Source organism: Scyliorhinus torazame, chromosome 8 (genome assembly GCF_047496885.1).
Source record: "Scyliorhinus torazame isolate Kashiwa2021f chromosome 8, sScyTor2.1, whole genome shotgun sequence".
In the NCBI taxonomy this organism is placed as follows: domain Eukaryota; kingdom Metazoa; phylum Chordata; class Chondrichthyes; order Carcharhiniformes; family Scyliorhinidae; genus Scyliorhinus; species Scyliorhinus torazame.
Genome location: NC_092714.1, coordinates 73,266,895 through 73,282,301, shown reverse-complemented (window position 1 = coordinate 73,282,301; position 15,407 = coordinate 73,266,895). Strand labels below are relative to the sequence as shown.

The 15,407-nt window shown below is 47.7% G+C and overlaps 1 protein-coding gene across 1 annotated transcript in view; it reads left to right on the top strand.

The window, feature by feature from the left end:
- f5 (coagulation factor V) overlaps nucleotides 1-15,407 on the top strand; it is a 229,780-nt gene that overhangs the window by 48,186 nt on the left and 166,187 nt on the right. The window contains exons 7-8 of the mRNA XM_072513824.1: nucleotides 2,638-2,797; nucleotides 4,478-4,670. Of these exons, the coding sequence (XP_072369925.1) occupies nucleotides 2,638-2,797; nucleotides 4,478-4,670 (353 nt within the window). The remainder of the gene's footprint in view (nucleotides 1-2,637; nucleotides 2,798-4,477; nucleotides 4,671-15,407) is intronic.

Genomic DNA, 15,407 nt, shown 5'->3' with positions numbered 1-15,407 from the left:
CTGATGAAATTCAACGTGGGCAAGTGCGAGGTCTTGCACTTTGGAAAAAAGAATAGAGGCATGGACTATTTTCTAAACGGTGACAAAATTCATAATGCTGAAGTGCAAAGGGACTTGGGAGTCCTTGTCCAGGATTCTCTAAAGGTAAACCTGCAGGTTGAGTCCGTAATTAAGAAAGGAAATGCAATGTTGACATTTATCTCAAGAGGCTTGGAATATAAAAGCAGGGATGTACTTCTGAAGCTTTATAAAGCTTTAGTTAGGCCCCATTTAGAATACTGTGAGCAATTTTGGGCCCCACACCTCAGGAAGGACATACTGGCACTGGAGCGGGTCCAGCGGAGATTCACACGGATGATCCCAGGAATGGTAGGCCTAACATACGATGAACGTCTGAGGATCCTGGGATTATATTCATTAGAGTTTAGGAGGTTGAGGGGAGATCTAATAGAAACTTACAAGATAATGAATGGCTTAGATAGGGTGGACGTAGTGAAGTTGTTTCCATTAGCAGGGTAGACTAGGACCCGGGAGCACAGCCTTAGAATAAAAGGGAGTCACTTTAGAACAGAGATGAGGAGAAATTTCTTCAGCCAGAGAGTGGTGGGTCTGTGGAATTCATTGCCACAGAGGGTGGTGGAGGCCGGGACGTTGAGTGTCTTTAAGACAGAAGTTGATAAATTCTTGATTTCTCGAGGAATTAAGGGCTATGGAGAGAGAGCGGGCAAATGGAGTTGAAATCAGCCATGATTGAATGGTGGAGTGGACTCGATGGGCCGAATGGCCTTACTTCCGCTCCTATGTCTTATGGGCTTATGGTTAGAGAGGGAGTTGCAGGAATTTGACCCAGCCTACAGTGAAGGAGCAGCGATATATTTCCAAGTCAGGATGATGTGTGACTTGGAAGAGAACGTGCAGTTGATGTGTTCCCATATGTCTGCTGCTTTTGTCCTTCTAGGGCAGCTTCTGTCAGTCAGCTGCTCAAAAGCTTACCAATATCACACAGTTCCTTCGCCCATGTAGGTGGCTCTATTCACTGCAGTGGGGACCTCTAACCCAACATTGCTTTCTGGTGCCTTTATCTTTTTTCTGAGGCTAACTGTTGTAGTTTCACTGCTATTCCTTTATCCTATGCTGTTTTTCCATCCATCTGAGGCCTGTTTCAAGACTTTCCTTGGCTGCTAGTTGTTATCCATGCACTTTGAAGCGTGAAATGTGATCTTTTGGAATTTTCCATTTGCATATCAAATCACATGGCCTGTTTACCATACCTGTACTCACTTCCTAGCCACCTGGAACATATTCCAAATCATGTTGCTGTGTATTCTAGTCTTTTTTAAGAAAGAACCAAAAGAGAAGAATAAATAGGAGCAGCAGACACTGGTTCAGCCCCAACTAGAGTATTGTGTCCAGTTCTGGGCACCACACTTTAGGAAATAAAAGCATTAGAGAGGGTGTAGAAAAGATTCACAAGAGTCTTCCTAGGGATGAGGAATTTCAGTCATTGGGATCAATTGGAAAAGCTGGAGCTGTTTTCCTCGGACAAAAGACAGTTAAGTAGAGATTTGATAAAGGTGTCAAAATCAGGAGGGGTCTGGGCACAGTAGATGGGGAGACACTATTCCTGTTAGCTGAAAGATTGAGAACCAGACGACACCAATTTAAGATGACAGGCAAAAGAATACGAGGAAAAACATTTTATTTTCAGCGAGGATCTGGAATGCCTGCCTGAATGTAATAATAATAATCTTTTATTGTCACAAGTATGAAGTTACTGTGAAAAGCCCGTAGTCGCCACATCCGACGCCTGTTCGGGTAAGCTGGTATGGGAATTTAGCGCCCGCTGCTGGCCTTGTTCTCCATTACAAACCAGCTGTCTAGTCCACTGAGCTAGGATAAAGGTCTTCAAAATAGAGTTGTCTCATTATTTGACAAGAAAAAAATTGCAAGGCTATGAGGAGGATTGGCAGGGGAGTGGGACTAGATGATTTGCTCTTTCAGAGAGCCAATACAAATATGATGGATCAAACGGCCTCCTGTGCTGGAGGTATTCTATGATTCTATAAATGTAGTCAACAATGGAGCATCTGTAACCCTCTTGGGTACAGAATTCCAAAGATTCAAAACCCTTTGAATAAAAAAAATTCTCATCATCTCAGTCCTAAACCATCATTCCCTTATCCTGATACTATGCCTCAGTGTTTTAGATTCTCCAACTAGGGGAAAAACAACTCTGTTTGCCTTATCAAGCCCCATTCAGAATCTTAACTGTTCCAATATGAATCATTCTTCTAAATGTCAGAAAGTATGGGCCCAATTTGCTCAGCTGCTCAGTTGTGGTTGTTTATTTATGGATCTACATGTGTCCATATTTATTAATACGCTAATGAGGTTATTGCTAATGAGGACAAAATGGTGCTGTGGTATTTGGTTATCTGAAAAAGTAATGCATGGTCTTAATTTAGAACTTTTCCTAGTACCTTCCTCCCATTCAGTTGAAATGGAAAGATGAGTAAATGAGCTTCAGTCTCTCTTGTGACACCTACACCAGTGTAATTGTATGTTCCGCCAAGATGAACGCTTAAATTTGTTTGTTAACAATACACTATTGCATTCTTGTATTCTGACATGAAACAGCTGGATTGTATGGATACCTCAACATAGAAAAATGTAACTCCGAGGAGATGCCACCAAGGTACAAGCCAAGCACACAGAGAGGAAAAGTCCGCCAATACTTTATTGCAGCTGAAGAAATTATGTGGGATTATGCTCCTGATATTCAAACCTACATAGACAGGTAGTCTAATTACATCGAAATGGATGGATGGTTTGTAGCTTTTCTTCTGTAAGTTAATGATGAGGTTTTTCTAATGTTTTACACATTTTTCTTGGTGTGCACCTGTCTGTATTTGACAAGTATGAGTGGCAAAAGACTGCAAAAATATTGTCCTTCTCACTTGTAGCCTTTCCATCTAAATTCACTACAGAAAGTTACAGAAAGGAAGTAGAGAAGTATTCTCTCCTTCTATCTCTGCAACTTGTTTATCTCCATTCCTTCCTCAGCTCATCTGTTCCTTGAAACCTTCAAGAATGCCATTGTTATCTCTAAATGGAAGATTTGATCAGTAATGCTGAAATTGAACATATTGGTCGGTCTCCCATGGTATAGAATTTAGGAAAGCAAACCCAATCATTCAGGTCCGGTGTTAGAAGGCAGGAATATAATGGCAATAGAGGTTAGGGGGAGCAGTCAGTTGGGAGGAAGCAAAGGAAGGGTTGGAAATTGCTCCCCAATCCCCAAGAGATGGAGATTGTGGATGAGTTGAGGGAGAAGAAGAAGAATGGAGTGAGGGCACAGGGAGAGACCAGAGGGTGGAAGTACCAGAAAGGGAGTAGAATGGCGAGACACAGAAAGTTGGCGAGGGGAGGGAAGTGCAAAGGATGGAAGAAGTGAAACGAGGAGGTGAAGAGACAGTAACAAAAGGCGAGGCACACAAGAGGGGAAGCAAAGGGAATTCGAGAGAGCGGAAGGGAGAGGGGGAAGGGCGAGAAGGAGTTGGGGTGATGCATTTGGCTCTGCTGGAAGAGGACAGGAAGAGAGGGGCAGGTTGTCTGAATGGGGGTCATCTGAGTACAATTACCTTGCTGGAGGCCAAGTTGCTTGGTGAGGTGGAATGTGTGCCCAGATGTTAAGGGCAGGATTCTCCATCCCGCCAGACCTGTTTTCTGGTGCAGCCGGCAGCAAGATCCTCCGTCCCAGGCGCCGGCCAATGGGATCTCCCGTTGTGGCCACCCCCATGCCATCGGGAAATCCGCGGGCATGAGTGTGCTGCCGGCGAACCAGAGGATCTCGCTGACGGAGAATCCTGCCCTATATTTTTGCTTCAGTAAGAATGTGGAAACAGCGTCAAAGTTTTGCCTTGACAAGGGGGTGGTTTAGTGGTCTGTGGGGTCAGTCACTTGATTTCTCACTCCAGTGGAATTACACATGGCAGGATGCCATCTCAACTGCAGTGAAATCACCAGCAAGTTATTCTTCAAAAAATAGGGTGGTCTCAGTAGATGTGTTCTGGCTGTGTTTGGTGAGTAATTCAATGAAATGGGTGGGATTTCTGTTGGTGGGGGATTTCTCTTCAGACCTGTGTTGCAGTGAGGCCTTAGTTACAAATGTTTGCTTTCAGTTTGACTAGTTGGTTATTTAATTGATCTCTCCAAATTATGGAAGGTGACCAGTGTGAACCCCTCCACAAATGCAGAATAAATAATCTTTCTTGAAGTGATAGAACGGCCTAAGATCATGCAACTGAGTAGAAATTAGTATTAGTAGCGACTTGCTCCATAGCAGAGCCCGAAACTACAGCTTCAACCGAACATGGGCAAAGCACTTATAATTAGAGCTGTCAATCAAACAATATGATCGAAAATTTTCTTTCCCATGGATCATTTCTAATTTTAATTCTACTCTTATTGTCCTTAGCGATTATAAAGCCAAATATTTGGAGTCTGGACCAAATCGTATTGGCAAAAAATATAAAAAGGCAATATATGTGGAATACACAGACAAAACGTTCACTGTGCTTAAAAAACCAGCAGAAGGAGAGCCAGTTTCTATTTTAGAAAATACAATTGGGGTTCCTGTTATAAGAACTGAAGTCAGTGATATAATTAAGGTACGTAATTTAAATAAAGGTGCTTAAGTGGTTAATTAACTATTGCCTTGGATGTTAACAGTGTTCATCTTCTATGGTATGTTTGGATTGTTTTTGGAAATGCAGCCTTAAACTAAAGATACGCATTCATACACCGTAGGCACACCAGGCAGATAAGAATGCCCCAGTTCACGATATAACCATGGCAGAAATACGTAGAATTGAGAGAATCAGTCTGGCGTCCAATATTTTAGTTAAAAAAGATACACAATTCTCCCTTTCTTTTGCTTTTCATCTTTTTCTTTTTGTCTTTTGCATTCTGTCTGTCTCTCTCTCTCTCTCCCTCTCTCACACCCACACACATTGGGTTGGATTTTCCCGCCCTGCCCGCTGCCAGGATTGCCCGGCCCCACTGAAAGTCATGGGACTTCAGGCCAAATCTCACGTGGTGGATCCCACCACAATGGGGTGGGAAAATCCCAGCCATTGTAACAGTAAATTGAAAGCAAACAGTATTTTGTACTGGAACAGTTAAGAGCTATAGGCTGCAAAGTTAGACTCCAATGAGTAGTTTTGGCGCTACTGGTGCCGTTTTATCAAATATCTGACATCTGCACCATTCCAGTCCACTTCTGGCATAGCCCCCCCCCCAGAATGCCACCTTGTTGAGAGTATTAGCATGGGTGCTACATGCCTGCACCTAAAGTATGCAGCGTAAGTATGTCATCATGTTAGCCAGCGAATACATTGGTTGCTACAAGTGCCCACCACTTGCTCCCAGTCCTGTGGCTATAGTCACAAACCTCCTTGGGCTGCAGCTTCAGAAGGAGATGGGCAGCAAAGAAAATGAGCTACTTGCAGAGTGAGGAGGGAGAGAAAGGCTGTAAACAGGGATGACTTATCCACCCATGTTCTTCAGGAAGCATTTCTCCTACCCACACCTAAACCAGGAACAGTGTGGTTGATGACCGCGCTTCACTAAAGAAGTGGTCAACTTGTGCCACTTCTTAAACTAGACGAGCAACCTGAACGCAGGGGAAGGATGGCACTGCCAGTGGCCATAATGATGATTATGGCTCTGAATCATTTTACATGTGCATCCTTTCAGGCTGGAAAAGGCAAACTTATCACGGTTCACCATCCATCTCTGCATCTCTGCATCTGGGGGGTGAAGAGGTCACATATAGCAGGAGAGGGAGCATCATTATCTTCACTCTTAACAGAGAGAAACAGGAAGAGTACTCACATGGTTTTGTTAGAATAGCAGCTTTTCTGTGGTGCAGGGTTGACTGAACACATATGTCTTTGCAGGCACCAGATTTCATTGGGTTGACGCACTATAGCAGCAAGGGCAACACCTGTTCGCTGTGGTTGGCATGTGACCATGCTTAGCACATCATGCTGGTGAATGTCATGCCCGCTATAATTTTTGAGCCCAAGTTATTTGATGGGCAAGGGAGCTGAGGTTATCGGGGACATGCAGGAAAATGGAGATTAAGGTCACATCAGACCTCATTGACTGATGGAGCAGGCTCAAGAAGCCAAATAGCCTACTGCTGCTCCTATTTCTTATGTTCTTATCCTGATAACAGTTAGGATTCATTCATTCTGTGCCAGTCTGCTGTTTCAGCCACCATGTTAAAACCACAAGCTTGCTTGATGAAAAGGGCTATCTGCTCTACACCTGGTTGATAACTTCCCTCCCTCGGCACCTAATCCTCACATGGTCAGCAATAATTTTATGAGAAGCACGCGACTATGAGAAACACGATTGAACAAACAATTGAAGTGCTGAAGCAACAGTCCCATTGCTTTGACCGTTCTGAAGGAACCCTCCAGTACTCATCAGAGCAGGCGTCCTGATTCGTCAAGGTTGTTGCATTTGCCACAACCCTTGTTGTCACGAGGGAGCAGCCCTTTCCCTAACCATTCCTGAATTGGCAAGCGGCTTACAAGGTGGAATAGGCTACCTGTGTACCCGCTTTCCTGCAGTCTCTCTATAAGCATTGATGCACTATCAATTACGACAAAATGAGAGGAGAGAGTAATCGAGGCTTTATTACGCAGAGATGTGTAGCCTCTCGCAGCTGCTGCCGAAATGGCTGCAGCTCGGAGAGCCCACACATTTATATATCCGCCTACTGGGCGGAGCCAGCAGGTAGGAATCGACCCCCGTACCTGTAGTACAGGGGCCTTACCGTAATACGCCTCGTATGCGGTATATACAATACAACAGTGGTGACTGCTACATTCAGCCCCTGTTAAAAAAGAGTCCAGCTGGGGTGGTGGAAAACTATTTACATTCAGGTGTTTAACATTTTAAGGAAAAGTTTACAAATTCAGACGATCGGGTGCCTTGATCCGCCGTTGCGAGCGCCGCAGTTCTGGTGGCGATTTTGGCGTTGGTTCGATCGTCGGTGACTCCGGGAGCATGTCGACCTCATCTTCATCCCCGGGTGGGACCAAAGGGAGGACAGATCGTCCTGGAGCGGGGGCTGTGGTGGGGTGCACTGGGGGGAGGGCGGGTGGCGCCGGGGCAGAGGGGGGGGGGGGATGTGTGGGGACCCAACTGGTGCCAGGTCCCTGAGGGAGACTGTGTCTTGGCGGCCGTCGGGGTACGCTACGTAGGCGTACTGCGGGTTCGCGTGAAGTAGCTGTACCCTCTCAATCAACTGGTCCGCCTTGTGTAGTCGCACGTGCTTGCGGAGGAGAACTGGTCCTGGAGCTGCCAGCCACGTTGGGAGCAAAACCCCGGAGGTGGACTTCCTGGGGAAGGCAAAGAGACGTTCATGGGGAGTTTCATTAGTCGCGTGCAAAGGAGCGACAGAATGGAGTGAAGGGTGTCGGAGAGGACCTCCTACCAGCGGGAGGCCAGGAGATCTCTGGACCGTAGGGCCAGCTGGATGGCCTTCCAGACCGTCCCATTCTCTTGCTCCACCTGCCCATTTCCCCGGGGGTTGTAGCTGGTCGTCCTGCTCGAGGCAATGCCCCTGTTGAGCAGGTACTGGCGCAGCTCATCGCTCGTAAATGAGGATCCCCGGTAGCTGTGGACATAGGCGGGGAAACCGAACAGAGCGAAGATGGTGTTGAGGGCTTTGATGATGGTGGCAGACGTCATATCGGGGCATGGGACGACGAAGGGGTATCTGGAATATTCATCGACCACATTAAGAAAATACGTGTTTCGGTCAGTGGAGGGGAGGGGCCCTTTGTAGTCCACGCTGAGGCGTTCAAAGGGGCGGGAGGCCTTCACCAGGTGAGCTTGGTCTGGCCGATAGAAGTGCGGTTTACACTCCGCGCAGACCTGGCAGTCTCTGGTGATAGCCCTGACTTCCTCGATGAAGTAGGGCAGATTGCGGGCCTTTATGAAGTGATAAACGCGGGTGACCCCTGGGTGACAAAGATCGTCGTGCAGGGTCCGGAGTCGGTCCACTTGTGTGCTGGCACAAGTATCTCGGGATAGGGCATGGGGGGGCTCGTTGAGCTTACTGGGGCGATACAAAATTTCATAATTGTAGGTGGAGAGCTCGATCCTCCACCTCAAGATCTTATCATTTTTGATCTGCGTGTTGTTGAAGATGAAGGTAACCGACCATTGGTCAGTGAGGAGAGTGAATCTCTTGTCGGCCAGGTAATGCCTCCAGTGCCGCACAGCTTCAACGATAGCTTAGGCCTTCTTTTCGACGGAGGAGTGCCGAATTTCTGAGGCATGGAGGGTGCAGGAAAAGAATGCCACGGGCCTGCCTGCCTGGTTGAGGGTGGCGGCTAGAGCGACGTCTGATGCATGGCTCCCGACTTGGAAGGGGAGCGTCTCGTCGACCGCGTGCATCGCGGCCTTGGCGATGTCGGCCTTGATACGGTTGAAGGCCTGGTGAGCCTCGGCTGTCAGGGGGAAAACGGTGGAGTGAATGAGTGGGCGGGCCTTGTCCACATAGTTAGGGACCCACTGGGCGTAGTACGAGAAGAAGCCCAGGCATCGTTTGAGGGCCTTGGGGCAGTGGGGAAGGGGGAGTTCCATGAGGGGGCGCATGCGATCAGGATCGGGCCCTAGAACTCCGTTCTGGACCACATAGCCGTGGATGGCTAATCGGTTTGTGCTGAACACGCACTTCTCCTTGTTGTAGGTTAGGTTGAGGAGTTTAGTGGTGTGGAGGAATTTGGAAAGGTTAGCGTCGTGGTCCTGCTGGTCGTGGCTGCAGATGGTGACGTTATCCAGGTACAGGAAGGTGGCCCGCAGTCCGTACCGGTCAACCATTCGGTCCATCTCCCGTTGGAAGACTGAGACCCCGTTAGTGACGGCAAAGGGACCCCTAAGGAAGTGGTAAAGGCGGCCGTCCGCTTCAAACGCGGTGTACGGGCGGTCCGCCTTGCGAATGGGGAGCTGGTGGTAGGCAGATTTCAGGTCCACTGTCGAGAAGACCCGGTACTGTGCAATCTGGTTGACCATATCAGATATGCGTGGGAGGGGGTACGCGTTGAGCTGCGTGTACCGATTGATGGCCTGACTGTAGTCAACAACCATCCTGGTTTTCTCCCCCGTTTTCACAACTACCACTTGGGCTCTCCAGGGGCTGTTGTTGCCTCGATAATACCTTCCCATAGCAGCCGCTGGACTTCAGACCTGATGAAGGTCCTATCCTGGGCGCTGTACCGTCTGCTCCTGGTGGCGACGGGTTTGCAATCCGGGGTGAGGTTTGCAAACAGAGAAGGCGGGTCGACCTTAAGGGTCGTGAGACCGCATACAGTAAGGGGTGGTAGGGGCCCGCCAAATTTCAGGGTTAGGCGCTGGAGGTTGCACTGGAAGTCCAGGCCGAGTAGCAAGGCAGCGCAGAGGTTGGGGAGGACGTAGAGCCGGAAGCCGCTGAACTCTACGCCCTGGATGGTGAGGGCAGCGGTGCAGTACCCCCAGATCGCCACGGAGTGGGATCCGGAGACCAGGGAGATTTTCTGGTTAATGGGGTGTACCGTGACGGAGCAGCGCCTTACCGTATCGGGGTGGATGAAGCTCTCAGTGCTCCCGGATTCCAGAAGGCAGGATATCTTGTGCCCATGGACCTTCACTGTCTTCGTCGTGGTCGTGAGGTTGTGCAGTCGGGACTGGTCAATCGTGATGGAGGCGAGACGCGGCTGGTCGGTGGCGGTTGCAGGTGAGAAGCAGCCCGATGAGGTGGCCGACGAGCAGGGGTCCTGAGGCGGGGAAGATGGCGGCGCACACAGGGCGCACGTGGGGGGTGCAGGGACAATAGCAGCGATCGAGCGGGCCTGGCACACAGCAGCGAAATGTCCTTTCTTCCCGCAGGCCTTGCAGATGCGCTCCGCGCCGGGCAGTGCTGCCGGGGGTGTTTTGTCTGTCCACAGAAGTACACTTGGGTCCCCCGGGGTTGGTTGGCTGCAGCGCGGCGCAGGCCTGGGGTTGGCTGGGGGCAGTCGTTGATGGGCTCCATGATGGGGTGTTCCCTGGAGGGGTCCACGATGCCCAGGAGGGGTGGGCCATGCGGTCGGGGGCATACGCCTGTACATTGCGTGAGGCGACTGTGAGCGAGATCGCTAGTTTCTTGGTCGCCGCGAGGTCGAGGGTAGCCCCTTCTAAGGGGCGCTGGCAGATGTAGGCCGACCCTATGCCCGTAACGAACGCGTCTCTAACAAGCAGATCCGAATGTTCAACGGCCGAAATGGCCTGGCAATCGTAGTCTCTCTCCAGGGCGTGCAGGGCACGCCAGAAATCTTCCACAGCCTCACCGGGGAGTTGATGCCGTGTGGACAGGAGGTTCCTGGCGTAGATTTTGTTGGTCTGCTGAGTGTAGTTCGCCTTCAGTAGCGCCATGGCCTCAGCGTAGGTCGGCACGTCCCGGATGAAGGGAAAGATAACGGAGCTCAGCCACTTGTAAAGGATCTGGAGCTTCTGTGCCTCTGAGGGTGGTTCAGTCGCAGATCCGATGTTTGCTTCAAAGCAAGCTAGCCAATGTGCGAAGGCCGACTTGCCGTTGTCTGCTTGAGGGTGCAGCTGCAGGCGATCAGGCTTGATGCGGAGATCCATCGTTGTAAAATCTCTGCGTAATTAATTGATACACAATTAATTACGACGAGTCGAGAGTAGAGTGTAATCGAGGCTTTTATTACGCAGAGATGTGTAGCCTCCCGCAGCTGCTGCCAAAATGGTTGCAGCTCGGAGAGCCCACACATTTATACTCCGCCTACTGGGCGGAGCCAGCAGGCAGGGATCTACCCCCGTACCTGAATTACAGGGGCCTTACCGTAATACCCCTCGTATGCGGTATATACAACACAACAGTGGTGACTACCACAAGCATGTCATCAGATCCCCATTCCCCTGAATTAAACCACAGATTCTCCTTTGTTCAACAGTTCCACAATTTACTATCCCCCTGTAGCAGACCTCACTTTACTATTCCTCTGTGACAGACCTCACTTTACTATTCCTCTGTGACAGACCTCACTTTACTATTCCTCTGTGACAGACCACACTTTACTATTCCTCTGTGACAGACCACACTTTACTATTCCTCTGTGTCAGACCTCACTTTACTATTCCTATGTGTTTCCTCATTTTACTATTCCTCTGTGACAGACCTCACTTTACTATTCCTCTGTGACAGACCTCACTTTACTATTCCTCTGTGACAGACCTCACTTTACTATTCCTCTGTGTCAGACCTCACTTTACTATTCCTATGTGTTTCCTCACTTTACTATTCCTCTGTGACAGACCACACTTTACTATTCCTATGTGTTTCCTCACTTTACTATTCCTCTGTGACAGACCTCACTTTACTATTCCTCTGTGTCAGACCTCACTTTACTATTCCTATGTGTTTCCTCCCTTTTCTATCCCTCTGTGACAGACCACACTTTACTATTCCTCTGTGACAGACCTCACTTTACTATTCCTCTGCGTCAGACCTCACTTTACTATTCCTCTGTGACAGACCTCACTTTACTATTCCTCTGTGACAGACCTCACTTTACTATTCCTCTGTGACAGACCTCACTTTACTATTCCTCTGTGACATACCATCCTCTTGTCTTCAATCCTTTTTTTTTATCAATGTTTTTTATTGGGTTTTTGAACAAAGTATATTTACCGTTATGTACACAGAATAAAATATATGTATATATTATATATAGAAGAGAAGGGAACACACACACACAAAAATAAAATTAAAATAAAATAACTGGTAGTGTATTATGCACTAGCTCAACAACAGCAACTCTGTACAATTGGCAATATTATTTTTAACACATAAGTAAGCATCTGTTTGTAGGGGGGGGGGAAACTGGGGAGGTAAATATACATTTAAGTGCCGGAGAAACAATTACACAGGGCAATACGCGAATGGGTCTGGTGTTGGTGTTGTCAGTTGCTTCTCCCGGACGGATTTCGCTGCCGTTGTCGTCTCGCATTCACCTCCGCTTCAACCGTTCGTCCCATCTTTTGCCCGTATTTTCCTTGCTCACTGCTCCTGTAGATGCCAAGTTTGTTATCGTTTACCGTGCCCTCCTTCCGGCTGTCATTCCCTTGCCTCCCACCCACCTCTCTGGTTCCCCTCTATTGTTCCCTGTCTTTGTCTACAATCCTAACATAAAAGACATCACAAAGCAACAATTCCACACCAACATATGCAAGAACGCTTCTAATATTTCATACAAATACTAAATGTGTCAACTTTATAGATGCCTTATGCCCGAGTGCTTTACCCATTGCTGCCCTTGCAGCTGCAGTATGGCTGGTGGAAAGATTGCTGAATTTCAGTGGCAGAGATGCAGATGGCCTTGCAAGAAAGCCTTGAGCAGCTTAGGGCCTGAAGGCCCTGCTTTGGATTGCACAACCTCAGCACTGGTGTCAGTGGTCTGGGCTGGCTGACTGACTGTCTGGCAAGAAACAGTAAAGGTATCGGCAGAGTGACGCGTAAGTGCTGTCATCCTTAGAGAGCTCAATGGAACCACTGCCATTTCTCTCAGGGTTGCACCTCAGCAACCCAAGCACTCTGCTAGAGTTCAGATTGGTGGATTGCTGCAAGCCACTTTGGGTGCTGCTACCTGTAGTCAGGATACATATGAACACCGTAATCAGGAACAAGAGTAGACCATTCCACCCCTGGAGCCTGTTCCGCCATTCAATAATCAGGGCTGACCTGAATATGACCTCAACTCCACATTCCCACCTACCGCCAATAACCTTTGACTCCCTCGTTGGTCAAGAACGTATCTACCTTTGCCTTAAAAATATTCCGTGACCCTGCATCCACTGCACTCTGGGGAAGAGAGTCCCAACATCTAACGACCCAAAGAAAAAGAAAATTCACAGTTTGAAGGCGAGAAACTGGAGTCCCACACTAGCATTCTGAAGTTAAACAAAGGTTAAACATTTAAAAATTCCCTGGATCCGGGAAAGTTTCATATGGATTGGAAAAATGCTAATGTAACGCCCATGTTCAAAAAGGGAGGGAGGCAGAAAGTAGGAAACTATAGACCAGTTGGGCGGCACGGTAGCACAGTGATTAGCACTGTTGCATCACAGTGCCAGTGACCCAGGTTCGATTCCCTGCATGGGTCACTATTTGTGCAGAGTGTGCACATTCTCCCCATGTCTGAGTGGGTTTCCTCCGAGTGCTCCGGTTTCCTCCCACAAGTCCCGAAAGTCGTGCATGTTAGGTGAATTGGACATTCTGAATTCTTCCTTGGTGTATCCGAAAGGCGCAGTAGTGTGGCAACTAGGGGATTTTAACAATAACTTTACTGCAGTGTTAATGTAAGCTTACTTGTGACACTAATAAAGATCATACTTTAACATGTTGCGAAATTATTAGAATCCATTATTAAGGAAGTAATAACAGGACATTTCGAAAGTCAAAACGCAATCCATCAGAGTCAGCATGGTTTTGTGAAGGGTAAATTTTGTTTGACTAATTAGCTAGAAATTTCAAAGATGTAACAAGCCAAGTGGATAATGGGCATCCTGTAGATGTTAGTATATCTGGACTTCCAGAAGGTATTTGAAAGGTGCCTCCCAAAAGGTTAACACACAAGGTAAGATCATGTGGGATTAGGGGATAATTTATTAGCTTGGATAGAAGACTGGCTAACCGACAGAAGGTAGAGAGTTGGTGTAAATGGGTCTTTTTCTGGTTGATAAGATGTAGCTAGTGCGCTGCCACATGGTTCTGTCCTCGGGCCCCAACTACTTACAATATATATTAACGGCTTAGATGTAGGGATAGAAGGTACTAAAGTCAAATTTGCAGATTACACTAAAATAGGTCAGATAGTAAGTTGCAATGAGGAAATAAGAAATTTATAAATGGATATAGTTGGTTAGGTGAGTCGGCCAAAATTTGGCAGATGAAGTTTAATGTGGTAAATGTGAGATTAGCCATTTTGATCGGAATAATGGAAAGGCAACTTATTATCTAAATGGAGAGAAACTTCAGAGTGCTTCGGTGCAGAGGGATCTGGGTGTCCTGTTGCATGAATTGCAGAAAACTAGTATGCAGGTAATAAGGAACACAAATGGAATTTTGGCCTTTAGAGAACAAACAAAGAACAAAGAAAAGTACAGCACAGGAACAGGCCCTTCGGCCCACCAAGCCCGTGCTGACCATGCTGCCCGACTAAACTACAATCTTCTACACTTCCTGGGTCTGTATCCCTCTTTTCCCATCCTATTCATGTATTTGTCAAGATGCCCCTTAAATGTCACTATCATCCCTGCTTCCACCACCTCCTCCGGCAGCGGGTTCCAGGCACCCACTACCCTCTGTGTAAAAAACTTGCCTCGTACATCTACTCTAAACCTTGCCCCTCGCACCTTAAACCTATGCCCCCTAGTAATTGACCCCTCTACCCTGGGGAAAAGCCTCTGACTATCCACTCTGTCTATGCCCCTCATAATTTTGTAGACCTCTATCAGGTCGCCCCTCAACCTCCGTTGTTCCAGTGAGAACAAACCAAGTTTATTCAACCGCTCCTCATAGCTAATGCCCTCCATACCAGGCAACATTCTGGTAAATCTCTTCTGCACCCTCTATAAAGCCTCCACATCCTTCTGGTAGTGTGGCGACCAGAATTGAACACTATACTCCCAAGTGTGGCCTAACTAAGGTTCTATACAGCTGCAACATGACTTGCCAATTCTTAGACTCAATGCCTCGGCCAATGAAGGCAAGCATGCCGTATGCCTTCTTGACTACCTTCTCCACCTATGTTGCCCCTTTCCGTGACCTGTGGACCTGTACACCTAGATCTCTCTGACTTTCAATACTCTTGAGGCTTCTACCATTCACTGTATATTCCCTACCTGCATTAGACCTTCCAAAATGCATTACCTCCCATTTGTCCGGATTAAACTCCATCTGCCATCTCTCCGCCCAAGTCTCCAAACAATCTAAATCCTGCTGTATCCTCTGACAGTCCTCATCGCTATCCGCAATTCCACCAACCTTTGTGTCGTCTGCAAACTTACTAATCAGACCAGTTACATTTTCCTCCAAATCATTTATATATACTACAAACAGCAAAGGTCCCAGCACTGATCCCTGTGGAACACCACTGGTCACAGCCCTCCAATTAGAAAAGCACCTTTCCATTGCTACTCTCTGCCTTCTATGACCTAACCAGTTCTGTATCCACCTTGCCAGCTCACCCTTGATCCCGTGTGACTTCACCTTTTGTACTAGTCTACCATGAGGGACCTTGTCAAAGGCTTTACTGAAGTCCATATAGACAACATCCACTGCCCTA